Genomic DNA, 20,175 nt, shown 5'->3' with positions numbered 1-20,175 from the left:
TACAACAACAACAACAGCAATCTATACAATGAAGGAAGAAAAACCTACGAGCGTTCAAAACTTACTCCCGAAATTAATCGTCCAATGAGGACGTCCGAATCGACGACCTCAGCTTCTTCTCGTCCGGGCTCACGCATTGACATTTCTGTTGACGAAAGGTCCAGATCCAGTGGAATGTCGCAACGCATGTCATCTCAGCAGCCACAACAACTTCCTCATCATCCACAGCAGCATCAACATCCCGGTTCATATTCGTCTCCTTACTTACTACAGAACGAAAGCCTGTGGCCTTCTACGATAAGACAACAACAACTGAAAGAAGAACGAATGTATTACGAACAAAAACAAATTTACAGCAGCAGCAACAACAGCAAACAGCAGCAGCAACAGATCCCGAAATTAACTGCATCGCCATCTGCATCGAGACAGCCTCCTGCGAAACATCAAAACGCTCCTCACCCATTCCAAATTGAACAGCTCATCAGCAAGAACAACTCCAGCGGCAACAACAACAACAAACATCAACAAAACATGTCAGCATCTTATCAACAACCGCAACAGCATCAAGACATGAGGCAGGCCATGAAAAGAGAATCTTCATCTCCAAGCAGAAATTCCACGAAACCGAAAAAGCCAAAACATGAAAAGTTTATAAGATCTCAAGAAACACATCCATCTTTTCTACAGCAGCAGCAACAACAACAACAGTCACATTATCAGATGAAATCGTCATCATCACCTCTCCAACAGAAAGAATCGTACCCGGCAAGTTTGAAAGAGCACCGCCAGTTACAGACCAACAAACAACCTGACCTAAGCGAACTCATGCCTGCGTACGGTGACAGTTTCAAAAGTTTCGTGGACCAAGCGGTGCAGAAGGCCTTCCAACAGGATATGGAGTACGACGTGCCTGAGTATGGGAAAGGCAAGCCCAGCATATTCAACATACTTGATCACTGCAACTACTTGGCTAGCGAGGGTTGCAACAGTATTTTTGGCAACAACAACAACAACAACAGCCACAACAATGATAACAACAGCAGCAGCAACAAAAACAACTACAATGTTAACAGGAATCGAAATTATAGCGCATTCGACGCTGTAAATAGCGACAGTCGAAACGAAGGTACTAAAAAATTGAAATTGGAACAGTATAACTCAGCTGATGGGTCGTTCAATAAGTCGAGAGAGCCAGTGCACAAAATCAAATCTTCATCTTCGTTGTCATCATCTTCATCATCCAGGGATCCAAACTACGATTCAAAATACGAGCTGTTTGATTCGTACGCCAGACCGACGATGGCCCATTCACAGCAGCAGCAGCAGCAACAACATTACCAACAACAAATGACAACCCAACAACAACAACAACAAAATTTCAGTAAACACAAATCAGATGATTATACAAAATTTTCACAGCCGCCTCTCGCTTACCATCAACAACAATTCAAGAATATGGACGCGTCCTCATCATCCTTGCTTGCTTTCGATTACTCTAAACAGACTGTCATGTCGGCTGATGATAGAAAAATGACGTCATCATCACCGACAAATTTGAATAAAAATCATCTCAAAAGATGTAGCGCAGAACTTGACATCAACAAAAGTTGGCCACACGTGACATCCGTTGTCGCCACTACAACAACGACAATCACGACGACCACCGCAATTACTTCACTAGAATCCTCATTCGTTCCCTCATCGCACTCATCATCGTCGTCGTCATCTTACATGTCATCTACGTCATTATCGTCGTCGTTATCTCAAATGAATATCCAGCCATCAATCAGCAGCACCACTACACCACCAACAACAGCAACAACGGCAACTAATCCCGAGGTCAACATCAAAACAGAGATCAAACGACACATACCCAGCCCTCTTGATCCCAAAGAAGTTTCAGCATTGAATTCCACAGGGATGGACACGGATAGCGACACGGTCAGCAGCCCTGCGATTTCCGTTTGCGATCAGAACAACATTTGTTGTGGTGGAGCCGCAGGTGCTGCTGGCGGTAACAGTGGCGGGGGTAGCCACCACAAGTTCAAGAAAGCCCTTCTTAGGAGATTTGCCGACGAGGGAGATAGAAAACCCGAAGACGACCAGCCACAACAACAACAGCCTACGAATAAAAATAAGTATTTCAATAACGCCAAAAGCGGCCACAACGACAGCAGTAGCAGCAGTAGCGGGTGTATCGACGGTTCCAACAACGCTGTTTTAGATAAGCCGGATTACAACAACAACAAACAAAACAAACCATTTAAAAATAACACAAATGCCCCTAAATTAGAGAATAAGTCTGGATCAAATACAACAACAGCAGCAGCAACAACAACTGCTGCTGCTACTGCTACTACTACGTCTAACATTAATAATAACAATAGTAATAACACTACTTCAACGATATCCGATCATAAAATGATAGCAGAGAAGATTAAAAATGATGACGATGAAGACGACGACGATGACGAAAAGGTGAGTGCATTTGCGGTTGAAAGTTTTTCATGTTAAGTAATAATCATTTTCCATAATAATAATAATAATAATAATAATAATAATAATAATAATAATAGACACCTTTTTTTACTCTGATGACTAATTTTCAAATTTTCAATGTTAATGTATGTATTTGTGTGTTATTTTATGTGTGATGTGTCCTATTGTAATGTGTTCAATTTTATTTGTTATTAAATTATTTAGTAGGATCATGTGTCTTCATCATTTTGCTTAAATTTCTGCTGAATAATTAAAAATGAAACGGGTGATAATATTATTTTATTTGCTGTGATTTTCGCTTCATAAATTCTGATTTTATGCTGTATGTTTTACGTGTACTTAATGCGACGTGTTTGTCTTTGCTAGCTTCCAATTTTATGTGTGTGTGTGCTTTTGTGATGAATTTATAATAGAAATGAAAGTCAAATACGGCGCAAGTTAGACTATTAAATTGTGCAAACAAAAAAACAAGCAAACAAACGAACAAACATGTAGGCAGGCAAACGAACGAACGAACGAATGAACAAACAAACAAACAAGCTAACGTTAAAAGTCTGGCTCGTGTTGCTACTGCTACATGCTACACGCACCTAGGTACACGTCTGCAACTTCGTTCCTACTTAATCTGGTTTGTGTGCAGCTTGTAATTATATTCAGAGTAGAAAAACAGGTCAGGCAGTCATGTATTACACCGTAGACGCCGATAAACGAACCCAAATACACGCACGCACACACACACGCATACATAAACAGACACGCGGAAGCAAACACACACACACCACACACAAACGTGAATACATACACGCACTTATCTGCCACACACACACACACACACACACACACACACACACGCACACACATACATACTTAACTTTCACGCATACAAAAACATACAAACTCATACAAACACATACACCTACATGCAAATACTAAGTATAATACTTAAACAAATAACAAAGGTTATTTGACTACAACTAAGCTAACGGAATGCAGTCTATTATATAATTAATATTGTTGTAACCCTTGACTCTCCTAACTACCAACACCGATGCTATAACTTCAATGATCTCTATATCTCCAACTCACCAGTGTTGTAGCTCCCAAACGATCGTCAAGTGTTCGTTATTTCCGTAGGTTCAAGATTTCCGATGGATGAAGACAACTGCTTCAAACGCAAATTTTGTTGAAGGTTTATTTGAACACCAACAGTTATAGAAACATCGAACTGATCCAAGTAACTACATAAGTCGCTTTCTTTCCCTGTTGGAAACCTTACTGTCAGCCTGACTACGCAGGACGTATATATTAGCATGGATTTTTAGCATAGATTCAATATTTCTTTACAATCCTCCATCCAAAGATTAAAAATATAGCAAAGATACAATACCTGCCTGATACTTACCTAATATTTAGGTATTTATCATATTAATTAGGTATATGTAAGTTATAATTATGCGTGTATATATCTTTGTGTATTTGTATATGTATGTGTATTTGCATGTTTATGGGTAGAGTGGGTATGTATCTGTTTGTGTGTCTGTTTGTTTATATGTATTCATAAATGTGTGCATATGTGTTTATATGTCTGCATGTATGCACGCGCGCGCGTGTGTTTACATGTACGTATGTACGTGTACATATTTATGTGTGTATGAGTGTGTGTATGTACATATTTGTATGTCTTGTATTTAGTCAAAGTATTTTTTCTTAACTTTTATTCCGATTAGTTTTATTTATGTATATAATTTTTAACTTTAAGTGCATTTGTTCTGGATTAAAGTTTTCAATTATATAATGAGACTCTTTGTGCTGTCCTGCCTTCATTATTTTCTTGTTGACTTGTTCTTCATGCCTTTGTTCTTTGCCTTTTGTTATTACTTTTTTTGTATAATTTTTATTTTCAATTAGTTAGCAGCATGTCGGGGCGAATAATACATCAACAACATTAACGAAAACATCTACAACATCGGCAGCAACAACAACAACTCTCACAACAACATCAACAACAGCACGTCATCAACAATATCAACAACATTAAAGATATCGCTATTTGTCTCTTCATTTGTTTTTCATACCCAATGAGCTTTTACAGTGATACTATTCAGATAATTCAGATTTATCAGTTCAACTATCTTATTTCATTACTTTTTAGAATTTTCTTTGTCATAACTGTGTGTGCGTGCGGGTGTGTGTGTGCGTGTGTTTGGATATGTACGATTATTATGATGCATTATTAATGAAGAACCGTTTGTGTTACATTATTGGCGCCTAAAAGAATGTATGTCAGATTGTTGTGCGTGTGTGTCCATCTCTGTGTGTGTTCGTTTGTGTGTTTATGTGTGTGAGTGTGTGTGTGAGTGTGAAATATGAATCATATGTTGTGTGAATTGTTAATGTTCATCGTTACAGTAGACTGGCAGAGATACTGTCAGAAATATCATCGCCCATACTCATGTGTAATTATGATTGTTACCAGGGACTATCACTCTAATTGGCCTTCCCTCTCTTCCTCTCTCTCCTCTCTCTCCTCTCTCTCTCTCTCTCTCTCTCTCTCTCTCTCTCTCTCTCTCTCTCTCTCTCTCTCTCTCTCTCTCTCTCTCTCTCTCTCTCTCTCTCTCTCTCTCTCTCTCTCTCTCTCTCTTGACGGATGGATACCAATGATTTTGCATAAATTACTGATCACAGCAGTATTTATATTAGGAGAAAATTATGTTAATTAGCATTATTACAAATTGAAACGAAACGTTTATTTGTTTTCACATTTGTTTATTCATTTATTCTACTATTTTTTCGTTCGTTCGTTCGTTCGTTCGTGCACGCATGCTTACTTAATAATAGACATCATTTGTTAAATACACAAACATACGCACGCACACACACACGCGCACACAGAAAAAACGAGGGAGAGCGAGAGAGAGAGACGAATAATACTCACCCATAAACATACTCACACATACATACACACATATACAGTTATACGACTTCATTTGTAAGTTGTGTTCATTTTCTGAGAAAATTCTAAAAAAAATTAATTTCAAAATGTCAGGAAAATTTCTTCGGGATATTTATTTAATTTTTTTTCATAACAAAATTTTTTCTATTTTAATTGTTGAAGGTTTTCTAAGAAAGGAAGCCATTCTTATTAACAATATTTCTATTACTGTTTTCTGGCTTTCGTTGTCGTTGTTGTTGTCGTTGTTTGTTTTATTATTATTACTGTTGTTTTAGTAATATAATTAATAGTAGTAGTAGCGGTGGTGGTGGTAGTAGTAGTATTAGTAGTAGTAGTAGTAATAGTAGTAGTAGTAGTAGTAGTAGTGTTTGTGTGATTCGTAAATTTATAATATTTTTGGATGATAATTGTTTCTTTAAAAAAAAACCTAAATTCCATTAATTTTTTTTAAATTATCCAACATTCCGTTATTGTTCTTCTCCTCCCTGTTTTTCATTTATTACTGCTCCACATTAGTGTACGTTCTCATTCTCGTTTCAAGGTTTTAAAATTTATTATCATTATTACTGATAATTAGAATGTTATTGTTAAGATTTTTGGTAGTATTTGCAGTAGCAGTAGTAGCAACAGCAGCAGCAGCAACAACAGCAGCCTTAGTAGTAATAGTCGTAGCAGTAGTGGTCGCCGAAACAGTAGCAATAGTAGTAGTAATAACAGTTGTATTGTGTTGTTATTGATTTTTTATTAGTTATTATTACTGAAGATCTGTCTGGTCTGCCGATAGATAGCAAGGAAACATTGTTTGATTACATTTTAATTGGTTAATTGCAATAACTTTAATTTCAGAATAATTAATAAGCCAAAGTGTTTTAAAATATAAACAAATATTTATTAGTATTTTATTCATTCATTCATTCCTTTATTCATCTATTTTTTCCATCACTCAGCAGCCCGTAAGCCCTCCGATGCCCAACCTTGACCTCGAGAACCAATCAGATAACGTCATCAGGGCACCGTCGTCTTCGTCATCATCCTCATCATCTAATAATACTCAGGTATGTGTGTATGTGTTTGTGTGTGCGTGTATGTGTGTGCGAATGTATGTGTGCGCGCGCGCGTGTATGTGAGCAATCGTTCTTATTAATGTATATATATATATATATTAATATTATTATGTAGATTGTGTGTTGTTCTGATGTTTCTAGTAGAGTATGTCGGTTAGGTTGAGACCGTTTTAAGCTGATGGTGTTGGGCTAACTGGCTAGAGGCTGCTAATGTTAGCTAGCACTGGCGTCGGACCTGGCATCTACATTTGGAGTTAGGGAGCTGACGGATTGCTCGATTGTTATTTAAATAGGTTTCAAAATGGTGACGATGATTCAAATTGATTGCTAATAGACCATTTTGGTTTGATAAATTTTCAGTGAGATAATGCGATGAAATCAAATTGTAAGAAATTTGTTGACAAACAATAATCGTCGTCCAAGCAGTCGTAGTAGTTAAAGCAACAGGATGATGATAACCTTTGTTTGACGCTGCTTCTCTTTAGATAGGTAGTTGTTTGCGCTTTAATCCCGTGCGTCTGTTCAAGTCTTTCGCATGTACGTTGAGTATTTGTTTGTATGTGTCTTTGTCTGTGTCTGTGTGTATGGGTTTTGCTGTCTTGATTGTTAATGTCGTGTGCTCGTGTTGTAGGTGCATGTTGGCCTCATTGATTTGTCTGAGAATCAATTGCGTCTCAATTATAATTTAATTGGATTGCTGTTTGCGCGTGTGTTAGTCTGTGTATGTATGTGTGTTGATTGATTGATTGATTGATTGATATCATAATGTGGTTGCTCTGTGGTTAGCTGAAATGTATACTGTTTTACAGTTTAAAATTTAAAATATTCAAATATCGTCAGAGATGTAATAAAAAATTGTTGAAGTATATGTTTGTAATTAATTTTTTTTCCAACTCCTCAGAAATCAGACGAACAAACGACAACTCATTCTACAACAACAACAACAAACGCAACATCATCATCATCATCAACCGCAACGACGACATCATCATCATCATCGTCATCGAAAAAACATCACCACCATCACCACCATCACCATCGACTTGACTCGCATATTGACAAGGAGGCCATTTATGATTTTGGCTCTACCTGCCCCCAGTCCGACTGCGAAACGAAGCTTATGGATAGGTACCAACAGCAGAAGAGTTTTTCCAAAGCTAGAAGTTCGTTTTTGTTCGTTCGTTTGTTCGTTCGTTAGTTCGTTTCGTTCGTTCGTTGTTTGTTTGTTCGTTTATTTGCTGGTTTGCGTGTTCGTTTGTTCGTTTTTTGGTTGTTTGTTTGGTTGTTTGGTTGTTCGTTGGTTGGTTTGTTTGTTCGATTAATTTTTAGTTCGTTTGGTTGTTCGTTGGTTTGTTTGTTTAGTGGCTTGTCGTTGGTTGTTTTTCTTTTAAGTTCGTTGTTTTTGTTGTTTATGTAGATTGTTCACAGGCGTCAAGCACCGCTCTTGACAACTCCTTACTTAGTTCATAATTGAAATCTATTGTTTTATTATCTTTATGAGTATTATTATTATCTTTATCATTATCATTATTATTATTATTATTATTATTATTATTATTATTATTATTATTATTATTATTATTATTATTATAGTTATTATTATTTTTTTTTCTACATTTCTCTTAAATGTGTTTAAAAAAATTGTTTGTTATCAGTCCGATTTAAGTTCGCCTTTTTTCTCTGTGGTGGTTCAGTGTTATTATTATCGTTGATACTTTCTTCTACATTTTTTTTATTTTTGTTGTTTCACTAATCCAGACACTCGAAAAACACACGCACGCACACACACGCACACACACACACACGCAAGCATATTGAATATTACTTTTATTTTATATTTGTATTGTTTTACTTTTTTTATTCACCCTATTCAATGCGAGATCAATTTATTATGCTGCGTGAGTATGTATGTATGTATGTGTGTGTGTGTGTGTGTGTGTATGTATGTGTGTATGTATGTGTGTGTGTAAGTGTGTATGTCTGTGTGTATGTAGGTGTGTATTCATGTATGTATATGTGTGTGCGTGTGTAAGTTGGCACGTTAAATAGTAAATAATATAATGCACTGATATATCGCAAGAATGAATGAATGAACTTAGGGTGAGGCAATGTATAGAAATAAATTGCAGAAGAAAAGTTAAATAAAAATAACTTCACTTACATTAATCATATTGAAAGTCGTGCTAACATACATGCATAAATTCACATATAAACACGCACGCAAACACATTCACACACACACACGCACGCACGTACGCACGCAAGCATACAATCACTCAAACTCATTCACACATACAAAAGTAGATAAAAATTATAAACGAACATGATACCTAGGTTAAGTTGAAGAGTGTAAGCAAATACACTATGTGGATACACACGCACGCACACTTACACACACACACACACACATATACATGCATGCACACGCACACACACACACACACATACACGCATAATTGTGTTGAAATGATTTTTCACATCATACCCTGTTGTGTTTGGTTTGTGCTAGGCTGTACAAGCCTACTTATTATTATTATTATTATTATTATAAGCATATTTGAGAAGTTGTTGAAGCGATCAGAAAAATGTTTATACGCAGATTAATAAAAATAAATTAGATGGTTGTTGTACTTTGGAAATTTTTATCCGTAGATTTACGATGTTGAGTTGCCTTTTTTGGGTTTGAAAAAAAAATTTTTTCGCTTTAATGATTCATTTATATTTACGTTTAGAAGTTCTTTGGAATGTAATAATTTTAATAATATTTTTTTTGATTTTATTTTAAATAATAATTTGTATTAAATTTTAAAAATGTGTATGAATTTATTAATTAAAATTGCTTGCGTGTGTGTGTGCGTGCGCGTGTGTGTGAATGTGTGCGTGTGCTTGTGTGTGAATGCAATTTTTTCATGTTCTTTCATGTTCAGCTAATGCTTCCCAACCATTTTAAGTTTATTTTTCAGAATAAATTAAATTTTTCGTTCATTTTTTACTCTTTGAGGAGATGCAAGTAATAATAATAACAGTAATAATAATAATAATAATAATAATAATATTATTATTATTATTATTATTAACGAGAATGATGATGATATATATGAATATATGTACCTTGAGCTTCGTTTACAGATGTTTTTTTTCTTATTTTAAGTCTTCAGTCTGTTTGTCTGTATGTTTGTATGTATGTGTGATGTGTGCGTGCGTGTGTATGTGATGTGTGTATGTTTGTGATGTGTGTGTGTGGTGTGTGTGTGTGTTACTGTTTATATTTGACATATTTATTGCACTTTGAAGTTGTTGTTTTCAATGAAGTATGTGTTCTTTGTTGTTGTTATAATTATTATTGTTATTGTTGTTATTATTATTGTTGTTATTGTTATTTATACATAATTGGCGTTGGTTGATGTTTTTATTGCTTGTGTGTATGCATGTATGTTTGTTTGTATGTGTGTATGTATGTTTGTAGGTATGTGTGTATGTAGGTTTGTATGTACGTATGTATGTATTTACTGTACGTACATATTTAATGATATTTAAAGCGTATTTTTGTCTCTAGATTGATGATATATAGGTCCAACAGCATTTTATGGTTCATATAAACTTTTTATTATCATCGATATTTTTGTATTGTTATGATTGTTATTAGGTTATTTCTGTTGTCGTTGTTGGTTTTTCTGTTGTAAATGTTGTTGTTATTGTTGTGACGGTATGTTGAAAATAATCATCTTTTTTTCTTCCTTGCAAACGAAATTGCCAGCTTATCCCACTAATACATCATCTTCTCCATCTGCTATGTTTATTATCTCAACTTTGATATATGCACTTGTTCGTTTGTCGAGAGATTTTTTTTTCGTTATCTGCGCGTAGTGTGTTCTTAATTACAGAGCAATGATATACATATACACATCATCCCACCTTATATCCTATCTTCACTTCGTCGTCATATTATCTCTGAACCATCATGTAATAATATTATTTATTATTATTATCTATATTTATCACTCTTTTTCTTCTTCTTTTTCTTCTTCTTCTTCTTATTATTATTTTTATTGTCATTATTTATGTTATTATTATTATTGGGTTTTATTATATAATCATAAATCTCAAATCATTATCATCTATTTTGATGTTTTTTCATGTGTTAGTCATTTATCGTCATCATGTATCATCGTCGTCTCGCTATTATTATCTACCTATCATCAACGTCATCATTATCACTTATGTGTGCGTGCGTGTGTGTTTTTGTGTGTGTATATAGGTATGTATGTGTGTGCATTGTGTGTGCGTGTGCGTGTGCCTGGGTATATTCATATTTACTCATCAACAGAAAGTTATTTTCAAACTTAGTTTTCTACCAGTTTAAAGTTTCATATTGCATGTGTTTGTGCGCGTTTGTGTGTGTGTGTGTGTTTGTATGTGTTTGTATACAGTGTATATGAATGATATGTGCAATGTGCTTGTTTATACATGCGTTGTTAAGTCTTAAATGTTTAGCTTAGAATATAGTTAGGCAGTTTCGTAGTTAGTTAGTTGTGTGCTTAGTTTAATGATTCATAAGCATGTTGTGGGTGTGTGTGTGTGTTTGTTCTTCTCTTGTTTTTGTTTATGTTCACCTGTTCTGTCGTTCTTTTGATAGAAATAGCATAAATTTTAAATGGTTCACATTTCGTTTGTCTTTATTGTTCGTAAAACTAGTTTTCTAAATTTATTTTTATTAGATAAAAAAAAAATAACGCGAACATAAAATTGAGTTAGGTAAGAAAATATGTAAATTTTTATAAAATAAAATATTCATGATTTTTTTTCCTGGAAAACAATTGCCTCATCCCAGAACACTTCGGTTAGAAATATGTTAGGAGGGGGACCTAATAGTATTGGTCTCACTCTCTCTCCTTTCTCTTTCTCTCTCTCTTTCTCTCTCTCTCTCTCTCTCTTTCTCTTAATACGTTCTTTCTACGTAGCATTCGAGCTTGCGATCTATCTCTCCATCTTTCTGTTATTCCCTCGTCTGCCATTCAAGTGTTTGCCTACAGATTTATTCTCACAAAAAACGAACGAGAGAGAAAGAGAGAGAGAAGGAAAGGAAGAGAGAGCGAAAGAGTTACTAGAAGATGAAAGTAAAATGTGGAGTATTGAAGAGAGAAAATCTGGTGATAAAGAGAGAGAGAGAGTGAAAGAGTGAAAGAATGAGTTTACCTTAGATTTTGAAATTTCCATATTCACCTCAATATCCTGCAAGCTACATAAATTAAATTTAACTAGTTCATCCGCACACACGCACGCACACGCATATACACATACACACACATATATTACATACATACACATACATGTATACACACACTTAGCTGGTCGGAAACTGGTTTCCTTTACAACTTTCTAACAAATACATCATACGAATTACAGAATAACATTGTTATGAATGTGTGTTTGCGTTCACGTATCTATGTGTGCGTGTGTCTATGTGTGCCTGTGTCTGTGTGTCTGTCTGTGTGTGTGTTATTTTGCATAATTATTGTTTAATTTTAACTATGTTCATTTTGCTTAATTTAATTGCTCTACTTATTTCAAGCATTTAGATGTTAAAGTTGAATCAAGCACGGGCGACGTTGCATTTCTTTTTTTTTATTTACATTTCTCTTCTGCTTGACTATGATTTTATTTGCCTAAGAGTATTTTTTGCTCTATATAATTGAAAAAAAATTCGTTCGTAGCTATTTATGACGCATGATGATAATATAGTATAGAAGAAAAAATAATGAGATTCATTATGTACATAACCTCATTTGAATAATTTTAAAAAAGTTTTTCATTCAATCTTTTCTCTCTCTCTCTCTCTCTCTCTCTCTCTCTCTCTCTCTGATTTTCCTTCTTGTTTTCTTTATTTCCGTCTGTCCCATCCCATCTCATTCTTTCATTTATCTCTCTTTCTCCTATTCTTTTCTCTCTCTTTTTCTTTTCTGTTCTACCTCTCTTTCTCTCTTACTTGTTCTTTTTCTTCCTCTCTCTTCTTCTTTTTCTCTTTTTTTGTCTTTCTTTTAATTCCATACTTCTCTCTCTCTCTCTTTCTCACTTTCTCTCTCTCTCCATCTATCTCTTATATATCTCACTCTCTCTCACTCTTTGGCTCGCTTACTCATGCTGTAGTTGTCACGTCACATTTTGATTTACATTATAGATGAATTTTTTTTTATTCTGAAAATTCCGAACGATGACTCAGCGAAATTAATTTTAATAACTTATTGAATTCAACGAGCAAACACAAATTTAATTTTTTTTACAAATTTTTTAACAAAATTTCAAATCAATAACATTTTCCACATCATGGTCGGCGTTGGTTGGATGTAATTTAAATTTATATTTATAAAAAAGAAAAATTCAAATAAATTGAAAATTAATTTTATGGAATTTTTTTTTGGGAACTTTAGAATCCGAAGCGTTGCAGTCGAAACCGCTGAACAGCATCTCACAAGTGAAAAGGAAAAAGATGAAGGTCCCATTTCTGCAAGACGGTTTGTTTTCCTCTTCCTGTTATTTCATCTGACCATTTAATTAATTAAATTGTTAATTAATTAAGTAATTAAGTGATTAATTACGTAAATAATCGAGTATTTCATCTAGTTATTTGCTAATTTATTCAATTTTGTAGTTAGTTTAGTAGTTGATTAATATTCACAAACGCTATTATGTTAATTATACAAATATAATTAATAAGTTTATTAACACTTAGTTAATTAATCAATCGATCAATCAGTCAATCAATCAACCAATCAATCACTCAATCAATCAATCAATCAATCAATCAATCAATCAATCAATCAATCAATCAATCAATCAATCAATCAATCAATCAATCAATCAATCAATCAATCAATCAATCACTCCATCAATTAATTAGATTATTATTAAAAACTTGTCTTTGTGCATTGCATCCAGTGTTACTTAATCCCATTTGATTGACAGGCTCGTGCTTCAACCTAGCCTCAAAACTGCCAAAATGCCGCGAATGTAAGGTGAGCCGAAGAAACACCGACCAGATAAATATCTTCTGCAGATTCTACGCCTTCAGAAAGTTTGCATATTTTTATTTTTCCAAATTTTTATGTAGTTTTTTGTTTTTCTTTTAATTCTATCACGAAACTGTAGTAGTGGTTGTTGTACTTGCCATTCATACTTGCAGCTACCTCTAGAGTAGTAGTATCGTCCTTCATGTTAGTATATTAACCTCATTTGAATTAGTCAAAATATTCTACAGTTTCTAACTTTGTTCCTCTCTCTCTCTCTCTCTCTCTCTCTCTCTCTCTCTCTCTCTCTCTCTCTCTCTATCTCTCCCTCACTCTCTCCTGCTCACTCTCTCGCTATCTATTACTCATGTATACAGTGACTTGATAGTTAGTTTATGTTTATAACGTGTCCTTTACTTTACACACTTATTAAACGAACTGGACGAAACGAAATTTGTTAACGAAACGAAATTTGTTATCGAAACGTTCACAGATGGCCTGTTTTAGAATGAATATTTATTTTGTTTCAAAACAATTTTATATTCAGTTTTCAAACGGTAATAAATTCATTATAGATTTATTATAGACGCTTGCTGTACTGTTACCTATTAAGACGTTTATTTAGAGTTATTTCACGGTTTTTTCTTGTGTAAAATTAATGTCTCAGTATCTTTATTAAAGTTATTTATCTTCATTATATCATTTATGCGTCCTATCAAACTGACCTAAGACTAAACTCATTCACTCTCAAGATAATTTTACGACCAGTTTATAGGAGCCTAATTTTTATCTCTAATCTATCTCCCAGCAGCATATAATATAGCACACCCGTCCGTCATTTGATGATTGCCATTGCCATTATAAACTGCTACTAGGTAATGTGCTTCTTCTTACTTAATTCATAACTCAAGTATCTACTGTTATAATAAATAGATAAGTTGTTTATCTCTCTCTCTCTCTTTCTCTCTCTCTCTCTCTCTCTCTCTCTTTTCTCTCTCTCTTTTCTCTCTCTTTCTCTCTCTCTCTCTCTCTCTCTCTCTCTCTATGTGTATGTGTACCAGTGTGTATGTGTGCGCGTAGATTTAGCGGACTTACGTGGGCGTAAGTGTATTTATATAACACTTGAATTTTTCTACTTGTGAGAATTGATATGTTTCTAAGTGTGACGCCTATTCCGTAGTACGCTGGCGCGCGCACACACACACACACAACACACACAGACATAAATACATACATACACACACACAGACACGCGCCCATACTTGTACATACACTTCATTATAATAGTAGTGTGTTGAGGTTTTAATTCTCTCTCTCTCTCAAAGAAGAATTTTTTTAATTTCTGCATAAACATCCAAAAAAATTAATTATCGACACTATGGAGTGTTCATGCTTACGTACGTGTTGGTAAACTATGTTTTACAATATTTCTTTGTTGTTCTTTTTATTCTTGTCATGTTTTCTTCATTTTCATCATCTTCTTCTTCTCCATCTTTTTTTCATCATCTTTTTCCTCATCATATCATCTTCTTCTTCATCATCATCTTCTTCATCTTTTTCATCATCATCTTCTTCACCTTTTGATCATCATTCATAACCCATTCATCTTTCACTTTCTCACGTTCAAAACTATGCTCTTTCACTGATGAATAGATAACTTTTTATGGTACTAAAAAGAAATTTATGACCTCCATTATTTATTAAAATTGCTTTCTGAAAAAAAAAGAAAAAATTCTATTCGGCAAGTTTGGTTTTTAAAAAAAATTGTTAAGTCTTCACTTTAATCCTTTTATAAAAAAAAATGTGATGATGTCTGGTGTTGATGTCTACGTGTGTGTGCAGTTCTGATGCGTTCATGCCGAGAAACTATTTTATATTTAGATACCAAAAAACTCAATTGTTTCCCCGTTTTCAACGTTATTTTTATAACGCCGAGTGAAGATATACTGCCAGAATGCTATCATCATCTCTTATTTACATGAAGAAGAAAAAAAACTAACATACAAATCGTAAAAGTATTTTATTGTGGTGATAAAAAAAATGTTGAAGGTTTTATTACAACTCACATTTAAACATCTTTCCGACAGATCAGCATGCATTAGCGAAAACACTTCATCTTAAAAATTGTTTACTGGCTTAGGAATTTTAGCAGCACATAAAAATAATAATAATAAAAATAAACAGAGAAAAATGTTATCTGAGACAATGAAGTATTCTTAACATATTCGTCTTCCTTAATTTACTGTACTTGAGAAAGAGTTTTTTGTTCGTTTTTTTTGGAGGTATCTTCTTTCATACTCCATTAACTTACTGAAACTTGTTTACTACATACCTTTTTTTCTGCTATGGCTTTAAAATGGCATAAATCAGGCTAGAAAAAAAATTTATTTTTTCAAAATATTCCATTCCCCGTTCATTCATCGAGTTTTTGTTCTCTTCTACTTTTCAAACTTTTTTATGAAACATTCGTTTTTTGTTTTACTTTTTGTTTATAATGGAAAAAAATGTTGACATGAAAAATAGATGCTGGTTTGGCGTGATTCGGTTGGACTATTTTTTGGGATAGAAAAAAAAACTTTTTCTTTTAATTTTTGAATTTAAAAAATAAAAATATAATTAATCTCGACTTTGAATGAATAATCTCCGCTTCCAATTATTTCCCTCTCCTAATTAATTTTCTTTGCACGCTCAACGTTCATATTTGATTTAATTTATTTCATATTTTCCTGTAACATTTATTTTCTTTTTATATTATTATCTTAATATTATAATTATTTTATTATTATTATTATATTATTAATATTATTATTTCTAGAAATTCACTAATTAAGTCCTAATGCTTTATAGTCAGGGAAACCTCGCTCTAATAAAAAAAAGAAAACATCCTCAAGCTCTTAACATCTTGAGAAACATTTATTATTAACTTTCATTATAGTGGCTAATTTACGAAATAAATTGTTCTTTCATCAGAATTATTTCTTGAAAATGAAATAACTATTTTTTTCATCGTACATTTATATTTATCATTCCTTTGAATAATTGCGACAATTAATTCTAAAGAATGGGTAATTACTAAAAATGGTAAGTACAGTGCGGGTTTTTTTAGTTTCATGTATTTATATAATGCCACCCACTTTCTTCAAATATGTTATTTTTAATGGCATCTTGTTTTTCGTTACTCTCACTCACTTATTCATCTTTTTTTTCTACTTTCACTTTCACATTCTTTTCTCCTACCTCCGATAACCTTAAATTATTTTAAAAATTTAATTGAGAATAATATTTCGTCGTCTTTTTATCCTTCATCCATCGGTTTATGACGTACTATTCGTTCTCGTGTTTATCTCAATTTGTTGAGTGTACGATTTCATTGGGTTTATTTTTTGAGTTAAATATTGTCAGATGGTGCAAAAATGATTATGATTTTATGAGCTTGCATTTTAGTTTCGATTCACGTTGAAACTTGTCCAGAACAATAGTTTGTATCATTTTTACGAACCAAATATGAGCGGCTGATTAATTGATAAATCGATCGATTGTGGCCTGCTTAATTTCTTCATAACAGAATCACTTGATTCGTTAGCATTAATTAATTTGTTGATAACTGAAAACAGACTGCAGTACTCAGCGAAGGGTCTGCTTGCGGTTAGCGGCTTCTCGAAGCCAGTGGACGCAGAGGCAGACGACATCGAACTGTGGATGCCGATCTCGGTGGCTTGCACGGCAGACGATAAGGAGCAAGCGAGATACGTGGTGTCGTGCATTGGAGACTGCTTCAACGAACTTATCAATAGGGAGAACACGGCTGTACCAGCTGTTCTCAACTCGGGTGAGTGAGTTTTTATCGCGTTTCAACTTTTTAATTTCATCTTAATTTATTCGCATTTTAGCATTATTGCAAATTTCAAGTGCACCGTTAACTAAATGTACAAATTACATTTGACTTTATCTCTAGTGGAGAATCCTTCATGGAAGCGACCGATCCAGGGCGTTCGCGAGATGTGTGACGTGTGTGAAGCCGTCCTCTTCGACATGCACTGGGTTTGCAACAAATGTGGATTTGCGGTGTGCACCGGTTGTTTCAGCAACAGGACCTCCCATCCAGAAATGGACACGTCCGATTGGTTGACTTGCAGCATCAACAAACAACCGCACGAACTCGACTCCCTCATGTTAACTCAAATCATTCCAAGCGACGGTTCGTTGACATTATGATTTTTTTTAAAGAAATTTTCATATTACAACTCCATTTGCAATATTATATGGGGGTTTATTTTTTATTTCTTTCAGTTCGTAAAGTCATCTACAGAATTTTCAAGGAAACCTGTTCAAAGAACAAAATAAACTTATCCGATTATCACAATAGTTTAAAAAGTCAATCCGAGTCTGAAAGCTTGAGCAGTGGCGATGCATCAGACAACTGCAGCGATCATACTTCGTCTTTTGAGTTGAAAACTGAAAAAAATGTCTGCAAGGAAGATTACGAAGAAGAGAGCGAAGCGCCGAAACAGGATGCACCCTTGAGGCACCTTCCCGTCTCATTCGAGTACGCGAGGGGCGGCCACCTCTCCCCCGACGAAATGGACAGATTCAAATGCAGATGGAGGCAATCAGAACCTGTCGTATTCACCAACTGCTACATCGACTCCGACCTCTGGAATCCTGACAACTTGTCTCTTGAGTTCGGTCATTTGAAGATGGACATCATCGAGTCGCCATCAGGGCAAATCTTGAACAACCAATCCATGGAAAAGTATTGGAATGCCTTCGCCGTGCCAATTCAGTCGTCGTCGTCGTCGTCGTTATCTTCATCCTCCTCAGGTAATGCATCCCGCGGACGCAATTCAAATCACCTCGCCGTCTCACACAGATTGAAGGAGTGGATTTTTTCGGATGTCAATGACAGGTGATGTACTCTTCCATCTAAACCATCCAACATTTGCCAACTTCATACTCTAATTCAATTTTGATGATTGGCGCTAATTTTTTTTATATATTGATTTAATCCTGCAGGGCCCGCAGTTTCATAAAACATATTCCCCTACCGACCTACATCCCTCCGAACGCCCCCTACAACACGGCCTCTAGAGTTCCAGACTTTTTTGTCAAACCAGAACTTGTGACGTCCGTTCAGGCTGTCTGCTTTGTGAATCAACACAACAGCTACAGCAGCCACAGTAGCCAGAGCAGCGGTAGTGCCAAACGATCGTCAGTGGTCGGTCTGCAAGTCAAATGTTTTGACTTTGTCAATCTTTCAGTCTATTGTGGCCATTTCAACTTGAACGAAACTAAACTGCTGGGTTGGTTTGTTCAACTTTTTTTGATAATTATTTTTATGTTTCGAAATTTTTGAAATCTAATTTTCGAATACTTCCAATCCGACGCCAGGTTCTCCGGGAAAAGGAATGAAGAAAGAAAATGTCGGCAAGCCAGGCCCCTTACTCTGGCACATATTCAACCCGAGTGACTTCAACACGATCAAATCTTTTCTTGATCAGGTAACTCGTGTGTAACGTACTACTTACATTTAGCGGGCATGTCTGGAAAAATTATTTGATGAAGATGTATAGAAAAGTATTTATATTCTCAGTGTGAATCTAATCAGTCGAGTTCGCGAGTGCCGGGGACGAACAGCAGCCAATCGAACGGCGCGCCAGCTGACTCCTCACTCTTATTGGATGGCTCCTATTATCTCGACGATTCAAAACTCTTGCAGTTGAAGCAGAAATTTAAAGTTGAACCCGTGACCATCGTTCAAAAATTGGGAGATGCTATATGTGTCCCTGCCATGTCTGTTTTTCAGGTTAGGAAAATGGAAATAAAATTTTTTTGCTATATTGTTCTGGCTCTACAAAAAATATTTATAGTTATATAATATAATGCTATATAATATAATAGTGATAATTATAATTAAATATTTTGTAATATTTATAATTAAAAATATTAAATTTCGATCGTAGGTGAAGACAGCGTGCAACTATGTATCAGTGAGCAGAGATTTCTTGAGTCCAGAGAGTGCTCGAGTCGTCTTCAAGTGGATGAATGAGCACAAGAAATTAGTTTCTTCTCTGGGTTTTGAAGACCACATACAAGTATGTTGTACATGCATTCAACGTAGTTTTTTTATGTCTTCATTCATTTTTAATAATTTTCCAAGTTAGTATGAATCATTGTGTATGTCAAAGACGTGAATGCTGTATTAATTTATTGTTAACCTACCATACGATACAGAACATCATCTACCATTCCACAAAGGAGTGCTTGACAGTACTGCGTCAGTGAACCAACCAACCAGCCAGCCAGCCAGCCAACTATCCTTTCATCTCTCCATCTCTCAACCTCATTCATTCATTTGTTCGTTCGTTCATTCATTCATTCATTCATTCGTTCGTTCGTTCGTTTATCCATTCATTCATATTCGTCAATTGGTCGTTTGCTATTTGTGGCTTTTTGTTATATTACAGTCGGCATTACTTGTTTTAAAATGTTAGCATGAATAAATAAACATACGGCTTGTAAATTGTTAAACTGTAGCATTACTTCCTCATCTTCTCCTTCTTCTTCCTCTTTCCACTATTGTCACACATAGTTCAACTTGTTTTATTATGTGCTCTTGAATGTATATAGAAAGAAGATGATGTGGTTGATGATTATT

At 34.7% G+C, this 20,175-nt stretch overlaps 1 protein-coding gene across 1 annotated transcript in view; it reads left to right on the top strand.

The window, feature by feature from the left end:
* Positions 1-20,167, top strand: part of HELRODRAFT_191270 (hypothetical protein) — a gene marked incomplete at its 5' end in the record, with an annotated part of 20,464 nt that extends 297 nt beyond the window's left edge. The window contains 13 exons of the mRNA XM_009016826.1: positions 35-2,478; positions 6,400-6,507; positions 7,580-7,679; positions 12,945-13,028; positions 13,480-13,588; positions 17,135-17,349; positions 17,476-17,718; positions 17,811-18,426; positions 18,534-18,820; positions 18,909-19,018; positions 19,111-19,323; positions 19,481-19,612; positions 19,752-20,167. Of these exons, the coding sequence (XP_009015074.1) occupies positions 35-2,478; positions 6,400-6,507; positions 7,580-7,679; positions 12,945-13,028; positions 13,480-13,588; positions 17,135-17,349; positions 17,476-17,718; positions 17,811-18,426; positions 18,534-18,820; positions 18,909-19,018; positions 19,111-19,323; positions 19,481-19,612; positions 19,752-19,802 (4,712 nt within the window). The 3' untranslated portion in view covers positions 19,803-20,167. The remainder of the gene's footprint in view (positions 1-34; positions 2,479-6,399; positions 6,508-7,579; positions 7,680-12,944; positions 13,029-13,479; positions 13,589-17,134; positions 17,350-17,475; positions 17,719-17,810; positions 18,427-18,533; positions 18,821-18,908; positions 19,019-19,110; positions 19,324-19,480; positions 19,613-19,751) is intronic.
* Positions 20,168-20,175: the final 8 nt, after the last annotated feature.

The sequence above is a fragment of the Helobdella robusta genome, assembly GCF_000326865.2.
Source record: "Helobdella robusta unplaced genomic scaffold HELROscaffold_19, whole genome shotgun sequence".
NCBI classification, from domain to species: domain Eukaryota; kingdom Metazoa; phylum Annelida; class Clitellata; order Rhynchobdellida; family Glossiphoniidae; genus Helobdella; species Helobdella robusta.
This window is presented reverse-complemented; position numbering and strand designations above follow the sequence as displayed.